We start from the raw sequence: 8,871 nt of genomic DNA, 5'->3' as shown, positions 1-8,871 counted from the left end.
AGTAACTTGGCTTTTCACTTCTTTGGGGATTTAGGAGGGCTGAGAGGAGAGGAGCAGACCTAAATATAGTCAAGGCATAATCACTCCATAAACATGCTTCAGAGGGACGGAGTGCAGGGCTGATCTAGATGACAGATGTCACTCACCCAAGTGTCACGTCTTACAGAAGGCTGAATGGGCCCATTCTCCAACAGGGCTGGAGTGGTGCCTGCCTACACTATAAATATTTATGAAGTCATCATTCTTAGACTGTAGTTTTTCCAGGGAGGTTGCCTTTGATGACAAAGTTAGGCAGAGATTTCCCTGAAATTATGGGATAGTCAGCAGAGCTTGTTGGTAGGTATTTCACAGAATGGGAAAGAGGAAAAGGCAGGGAAGCCCCCAGTCCATGTGGCTCCTACGTGCGGAAACCTCATTTATGTCAGTCAGAGTTCATTCTCATTCAAAACATGACAGACAGCCTTCTTTGGCTCGAGGGACAACAGAAGGAACTCAGTCCAGTTGGCTCTACTCACCAAGGTAATGAGGAGAGCCCAGGCTGACCCTTGCCATCCAATTTCCGGCCCCCACTACCACCCTGCTAGGAGACCTTCTCAGCACTCTTAGCCTGTCTCTTAGTAACAGGAAAAAGTGCACCTCATCACCATGCTCACTTAAAAAGAATTCTCAGAATGTGTGGATGTCTCCCTGGGTGTTTATGCCCCACCCATCCCCTGAGCTAGTTGCCCCTGACCGCTTAGGAATGGCACCCAGACTCCCCCACCCCCTTTCATCATCGGCAAGCTTTTCCAATTTCTGCTCCCGGGAACCGCTTTACACCTCGCCCCCTTCCATTCAAGGCACTTCCACCAACTTAGAGACTTAGAACTCCCAAGTCACCCCCTCAGCTCACCCCCCAAACACAGAGTTCTTGTCACTTTAAAGCCCACAGGTTGTTCATCTCCTAAAGGCACCAGTGCGCAAGTCTGCCGAGCCGGCCTCTTCCTGGAGAAAAGGTGGCATTTAGCCTAGGATGTGTTCTCCAAACCTCAGGGTAGCCCTGGCCCCATCACGTGGATCTACCCCTCAGGGAAAAGTTGCTGATCCTTTGGCTCCAGCCTGGGAAGCCTTTTTCCGCAGTGATCCATTTTACAAAGTGAGTCACAGGCTGCCTTGACCACCCTATCAGGGGAGGCCAAGGCTGCCATGTATGGTCTGTGTTCGGTGCCACCCACCTCTCATGTCACTCCTACTTTTTTGCCAGGACAGCCTGAGTCATAAAACTCAGCACATTCCTTAGGCCTTGGGTCGTCTTTCCTTGTTACTACTTTGCCTTTGTTTTACGGAGCACCTGGTTTCATTTTAAAATCCCAAATAAAATCCCCCAGCCGGGGTGGGGATGGGAAGAGAACGGAAAGAAAGCAAAGGAAAAAAGGGGGAAGGGAAACCTAGGCGGAGGTGAAGACAGAGGAAAGGAAGACCCTGGGGAAAACGGGACTCCACACGTTAATTCCTTTTGACCAGAGTCCCTTCGCTACCTACAAGTGCCCGTGGCTGGTCCCCTGCCACCCCTTCCCAAGACCCTTGTTTGTCCAGTCTCCTCAGTAAACAGACTGATCTTTGATAAACCCTAAGGGGCTTTCCAAGTACAGCACATGGTGATTCCTCAAATCGGCCTGTCTCCTTTATCTTGTGCTATAAACCCTAATTCACTGTGTGAGTCAGTATCTGTCCATAAGCTAACGTTTTTTTCCTGTTGTCCCCCCCACCCCCGTGGGGGTGGGGGAGTCAGGGAAGAAGGCAGACTCAGCCCTCCCGATGTGGCTGGTCACACGGAGTTTCTGTGGCCAGGTTATTTCTGTAAATTTTGTCTGTAAAGCTGTTGACATTGAGTTTTAGAATGGAAACGGAATTCTAACAAACGTTGGCTTGCATGCGACAAAAGCGGAACACTGGGGCACTAGAAGCCCCTTGCCGTGGGTAAGCGCATTCTTAGGAGTGGCCATGCGCAGTCACTAGGGTATGGCCCTTGAGTGCCAGCCTGGGAGTTTGCCCAAAGGTCCCTTCACTCTGCTTGAGCAGGGCAGACTGTTGGAGGCTCCTGGAGTGGCCCAGGGCTGCATTTTCAATGCATGATTCTGGCGAGTTTAATGGAAACCACATGAAGAGTTCCCGGGAAGCAGACCAGATGGCTCCCAGCGAATGTATTTAGCCCAACCTGGAGCTAACGGAAAAACATAGTTAAGTGCTGGGTCGGCTTAACTATGGGGGAAGGGGCGGCTAGGGGACTAGGGTGCGACTTTTGTACTCTGTTCAAGGGGAGCCATGGGTTGGGGTACAGGCTGGATCAGGGGCACCGAAGCTCCGGGTGGCAGAGGAATGGCTGCCAGTAGGAGAAGGGCACTATTGCGTAGCTTGCTCCTTCTCTGCCAGGTCCCTTGGCGGCTTTCCGGCAGGGCAACCACAGGGCCGCGTGGGGACCCCGCTGGGGCAGACACAGTGGGAAGAAGGAGGCACAGGTCCATGGGAGGAGGAGCAGCCAGCGAAGCCAGTTTTCCCCGGGTGGAGGGAAACCCTGCCTGCTGAGGGCGGCTTTCTCTTCTGGGCCCTAGCTCAGGGAGAAACAGAAAAGTCTTTCTCTGAGGTAAAGGACAGGCTGTATAACTCTGGAGCCCACCGTAATTTGTGAGGTTCTTACAGCAGAATGGGAACCTGGGCACTTATTGTAAAGGAACATTAATCATGTTTGTGACAAACTCCCTCCCCATCAACATACACGTGCACGCACATGCACAGCGCAGAGAGAGACAACAACGAGGGATGAAGCCCAGGGAAGTTTCAAGCAAGGTGTTCCCTATGTGCATACCACACCAAGGCCTCCTTGGAACTCCTGTCTCAATGGGTTAACACAGAAGTTAGGGCCCTCGGTTTGTGGCTTCTTTCTCGAAATTACTTGAATTTCCGCCTGGAGCTTCCACTGGTACCGGAGGAGAATCGATCCGTGTCTGAATCATCTGAGGAGCATAACTTGTATTCATAATCCCATTGTCGCTGAAGCTGGAGGGGGAAAAAATGGTCCGATTGTCAACACTCGCTCATCCACAAAGGTCACCGTTCCCACAAAAATGGGAATTAAATTGTGTCTTTCAAACCAGACATCATTCACGAGCAGGGGCTGGCATCGCTTCTGCATTTTCTTCCAGCTTACGTAAAGTAAAAATAAGGCCTTTCTGTTGCCTGAATTGCACCTCAGTCAGGAAGGACAGATCAATAAGCAAGACGGATTTTAAAAGGCAGGAATTCTAAGAATCACTGAAAACATGGTCTCTTGCCTACCGCCCTTTCCTCATCCTTCACTGGTAAGAACTGTTGCTGCTCATTCCCCACGTCTAACCAGTCAGGCAGTCCTGGGTGTGAATTCTCTGCTTTTCAAGTCCTACATCATGACCTTCTTCAAGTCAGGTCCCAAGAACATGAGAATTTGAGAGTTCCCAATGGAGCTAGTCACCACGCAAATGTTTTTAAATGGAAGCATCTTGGCAAGCTGGCCAAATGGACAATTCTGAATCTGGGAGCTTTCCCATCTTCCCCTAAAATTTCAGTACCTGTTTTAAAATGTTTTAAATGTGGGGATGGGGGCACAGCTGCTCCTCCAGAGGGCCCAGGTTCAATTCCCAGCACCCACGCAGTGACTCATATCCATCTGTAACTACAGTTCCAGGGGACTGGAGCCTTCTGCCTGGGAGGGCATCGGGTACACACGCAGTGCACGAACATACATACACATATAGAAAATGAAAATATTAAACTTTGCTTTACTCATAAAAGCCATGGTTTGGTTTTGGACAGGATGATGCCTCAACATTACTCAGATAACTCCCCCATATTTATTGAATGTGACAGGGAAAGGGGAGGGGGATGGGGGAATGGCTTAGGACTGTTAGTACATCACCAAAGAAATATATGAAAATGGATTTAGGGGAGGGGTCAGGAGAGGACGTGTCCCTCAGCACAGCTCTCACACTGATTGGCAATGAAATTGCCTGGCACCAGTGCAGCTCTGCACGGCAAGAGCAAATTATTTAATTGTAGTTAATCATTCCCTCAGACAACTCCCAGGAGGAAGCTGTGACCAACACTCTTTCAGGAATTCATCCTTCCTTTCCCAGAAGTGAGCACACACACCCCACCCCGGGGAAGCAGGTCCCTGACTGAATGCACAGAACTTTCAGTAGACTCCCCTAACCCCAGCTTCTAGGTCCTGAGCATCTCCCTGAAGCACTGCCTTTCAGGGCAGGGGCATTCCCTAGATGCTAATGCAGATGTTTCATTCTGGGAGGCGATCCTTAAAATAGGCCTAGCTGTCTGGGGCCCAAGGAAAGCCGTCCAACCCTGCCCTGCTAGCTAAGTTTGCCAGGTTCCATTGGTACCCCAGACCTGCCTTTTCAAAGGGACATGTGTATAATTGGTATTTTCATGACAATCTCAGGTGCTACTTGAATGACATTAAAAAATAAATTTACTGACCTCTCCCTAACGTATGTAACTAACATACCAAACTCATGACATCACACATTCAATTACTAAGCATAAAACTGAGCTGTTTAAATTCAACTTAAAGAGAGGCTCTAATAAAAACTGTGGAATAGCAAATAAACTATTGTTTTATTTTATAATAAATGAAGTTAGTAGGGCACATAGAAGAAGCAGTGTTTCATTTCTTTTTAACTTATACTCCAAGACTCCCTGCCAGAGTAATTTTTTGAGTGAGGGCCTGTGTGTGGGGGGGGGGCATGTGTTCTTATATGTGCATGTTCATGTGTATGTGCATGGTCATGTGTGTGTGCTCATACATGTTTGTGTATGATTGTGTATTCATGTGTGTTTGTGTGGGTTAACATTTGCTCCTGTGTGTGCCTCTGTGCACATGTGTGTGCACATGCCTGTGTGTGTGCCTGCCTCTGAGAGTTTGCATGCCTATGTGTGTATGTGCCTTGAGTGTGAATATGTATGCATGTGCTTGTAGAGATCAGAAAACAACCTCAACTCTTGACTGTCAGTTGCCATCCACCTCATTCCTTAAGACAAGGTCCCTCAGCAGCCTGGTGTTTGTAAAGTAGGTGAGTGAGGTTGGGTGGCCAATGAGCCTCAGGGATCCCTGTGCCTGCCTCTGCTTCCTCAGCTCACGGAATCCTGAGCTGGTCCCGCCACAGACAGCTTTTGTCTGGGGGTTGACCTCAGGTTGCTGGTGCTTCCAAGACAAGGCCCCTCCTGCCAGAGCTCTAAGGCATAAAGGAGACCTGTTCTAACATCCTGTTTAAAAGTACTGGGATTTGAGAAGATCTGACCAGGCCAGTAAGAGTCCTGGTCAGGGGAGGCCATATCAGGGAGAGTGGGGACAATAGACACTGGGACACTCAGTACTCAGGGTGAGTCCCCAGCAATGCAGGATAATCTGAGAACTTAATGTATCGTCTATCACAACAGGCCGATCCCAAGAGCTCCCTGGGATCGCCAGGGCAGGTCTGTACCTGAAGTGTCCAGAGGCCTCGTATCAGAACAGCCCGCCTTTCAGCAGATTATGAAGGAAGAGGCATTTTTATGCAGAGGTAAGCACCCTACACCTCAGTACGTGCACCCTGCAGATATCCCCGAGCCCAGCCAGTACCAAAGGGCAAACGGAACAAGTTTCTTACTTGTTTCAGTAGTTTCCTCCCTCTGTTCCTGTAACTCATGAGGAGCTCAAAGCCTGGCCTTTTGGGCTTCGGACCTAGAGTGAAGAAGATGACACATTCAGTGCCTGAGAGCTGTAGATAGAGCCAAGTCTGCATGCATAGGAATGGACCCAACCACCATTTGGTTTTCTCTACCGAGGGCTGAACCCGAAGTCTTGCACATGAGCTACATCCCCAAAACTCTAAACTTCTTTCTTTCTAGTTTTGATGGTGGTCTGATTTTTATTTTTTTGAGACAGGGTTCCTTGAACTTCTATCCTGATTCCCCTTGCCTCAGTCTCCCAAGAGCCAGGGTTACAGGTATTAGCCACACACTATGCACCTCTCTCCTCTTCTTCCCCTCCCCTCCCCTCCCCTGTGTCTCTCTTTGAGATAGTTTCTTACTGTGTAGCCCTGCTGGCCTGGAACTGATTACATAGACCATCCTGGCCTTAAACTCACAGAGATTGGCTAGCTTCTGCCTCCTGAGTGCTACGATTAAAGGTGGGCCAAGGCTTCACTTAAAATTCACTGACATCCTGAAGCACTTTTCAAATCAGGAGTTCCAAACTCCCTCAGTCTCCCCGCAACTGCAGCAGTAGCCATCCCCACAATGCTTATTCTCAGAGCAGTTGGAAGGCAAGTGTGTTAACTGTCCGTTCTAACCCTGTCATGACCAATCCTACTTTCTCTGTTAAGACTCATAAAATGAAGTGGCAATGCGGTGTCAGCAGAGGGCGTCATTAAATGGCCTCTGACCCTGGAAAGCACGAAAGCAGGAGGAGGAGGGAACCGTCAAAATAAAAACTGCAAGTGGATAGGAGCAGCAACCTACTGGGGGACAGGTGGCGTGGTCTATAAGCTACACATGTTGGACGAGAGGTTCCAGAACTCCAACTCTGATGTGCCTGGAGAAGAGAGAATTAGGAATTAATACCAAGCAAGCCAGGTCCAAGGGTGCATAGCTAAGATTGTAGCGCTGGGAAGGCTGAGAGAGGAAGATCCTGAATTTGAGACCAGCCTGGGCTACATAGCAATGCTATGTCTCAGAACAAACAACAGAACCCAGAACTGGCTGAGAAGATGGGTCTCTGTATGAAGTGCTCTGGCTACAGCAGCCACATGGGAACTGTAAAACACAAAATGCCACCACCACCATCATCAACAACAACAAAAACACAGAGGGCTGTCTATAATCATGGTGCTGGGGATGGGGCAGAGAGTGGGGGAGGAGAACAGACAGACTTCATGAGCCAACCAGTCTAGCCAATCAGTGAGCTCTGAGTTAGGTGAGCAACAGTAAAGTGAAGAAGAATAGAAAAGATGCCAATGTCAGTCTCTGGCCTCTACACACACATGTGCACCTGTACACACTCCCATACCATACACACATGTGCACCTGTACACACTCCCATACCATACACGCATGTGTACCTGTACATACTCCCATATCATACATTCATGTGCACCTGTACACTCCTATACCATACACATATGTGCACCTGTACACTCCTATACCATACACATATGTGCACCTGTACACTCCTATATCATACACACATGTGCACCTGTACACACTCCTGTAAATTCAGACACACCAGAAGAGGGCATCAGATCTCATTACAGATGGTTGTGAGCCACCATGTGGTTGCTGGGAATTGAACTCAGGACCTTTGGAAGAGCAGTCAGTGCTCTTAACCACTGAGCCATCTCTCCAGCCACCTGTACACTCCTATACCATACACGTATGTGCACCTGTATACTCCTATATCATACACACATGTGCACCTGTACATACTCCCATACCATACACGCATGTGCACCTGTACACTCCTATATCATACACATATGTGCATCCATACACTCCTATACCATACACATATGTGCACCTGTACATTCCCATATCATACACACATGTGCACCTGTACACACTCCTATACCATACACACATGTGCACCTGTAACTCCCATACCAGACATACATGTGCACTTGTACTACTATGCATGTATGTCCTCTGTACACACACTTCACCATACACACATTCAACAACAACAAAACTGTCTCACAAGAACAAACAAGTAACAAAATTCCTTTATAACTTGTTTTCTTATCCTTATTCGAATGACATTTCAACACTGCGATCAAAATCCACTCTACCAGGCAATAATAGTAAAATAAAAAGACAAAACTAGGGAAGTGCTTATGTTGAAGTTAAGCAAAAAAGTCCAATCCCAATACGTAAATAGTTTATAAAAATCCTAAAAGATCTATCCCAACGGAAACATGAGCAGAGGCACAGTCACACTCATGGATATTTATTACTTCACCTACGTGACGAATCTGTGTGCAGCCCCGAGGTTAATACAGCCCTTTTGAGGTCACCGAGCAGCATTCACAGAATGGGGAGAAGGGGAATCGCCTGTCATGTGCACTCGTGCCGGGGTCGAGCACAGCAAGCATGGCCTTGTGTGTTCTCTCGTGGGTAATTAACTGTCCCTTTGGTGGTCTCCTGAGAACTCCATTTTCTGTTTTTTAATGTTTTTTTCCTTAGAGATTTTGCTGTTTAACATAGTCCTGCCCATCATGCTGAAGTGCAGTGTAGGTCCATAAGCACACGCAGGCAGTGGTGTGCCTCACAGGGAGGAGAGCTGCGCTAAGCTCTCCGCCAGTGCCATGGCTCAAGTTCAACGCTAGTGAGTCTACACGTGTTAGAGAGAGCCTTGGGACAGAAGCACACGTAAACACTACTGTGCTGATATTTTCTTTGTAAGTGTTTTATAAAACATCTTATTTTTTTAAATAAAAACAAATATAAAAAGTTACAGGTTGATAAGTTGACAAAAGCATTGTGACTAGAGAACCCACACTTTACCTCTCCCGCAGGAGCAATGGTTTGATTTGCTGTCCATTCAACTCTGCTTTAAAACTGGCGGGTACAGATGAGAATCAACAACTCTTAATAAAACATCCACAAAACTAACAAGCATGAGGAAAAATATCAAAGAAAATTAAAGAGAGTACAAGTACCTCCAGCTATCAGATTGGAAAACATTAAGGTTATAAAACACTATGTACCCCAGGTTAGCCTTGAACTTGTGACCCTCCTGACTTGGAATCCCTTGAGTGCTGGGATCACAGCATGTGCCACTAGGCCTGCTTTGAAGCAGGTCTGAGAACA

General features: G+C 47.9%; 1 protein-coding gene across 1 annotated transcript in view; it reads right to left on the bottom strand.

The window, feature by feature from the left end:
- Positions 1 to 2,101: 2,101 nt before the first annotated feature.
- Positions 2,102 to 8,871, bottom strand: part of C17H4orf51 (chromosome 17 C4orf51 homolog) — a 29,556-nt gene continuing 22,786 nt past the window's right edge. The window contains exons 4-6 of the mRNA XM_032888108.1: positions 6,529 to 6,601; positions 5,676 to 5,749; positions 2,102 to 3,036 (exon numbers count right to left, since the gene is read on the bottom strand). Coding sequence (XP_032743999.1) covers positions 2,929 to 3,036; positions 5,676 to 5,749; positions 6,529 to 6,601 — 255 coding nt within the window. The 3' untranslated portion in view covers positions 2,102 to 2,928. The remainder of the gene's footprint in view (positions 3,037 to 5,675; positions 5,750 to 6,528; positions 6,602 to 8,871) is intronic.

This window comes from Rattus rattus, chromosome 17 (genome assembly GCF_011064425.1).
Source record: "Rattus rattus isolate New Zealand chromosome 17, Rrattus_CSIRO_v1, whole genome shotgun sequence".
NCBI lineage: Eukaryota > Metazoa > Chordata > Mammalia > Rodentia > Muridae > Rattus > Rattus rattus.
Note: the sequence above shows the minus strand (reverse complement) of the source record. Positions and strands in the feature narration are given on the sequence as shown.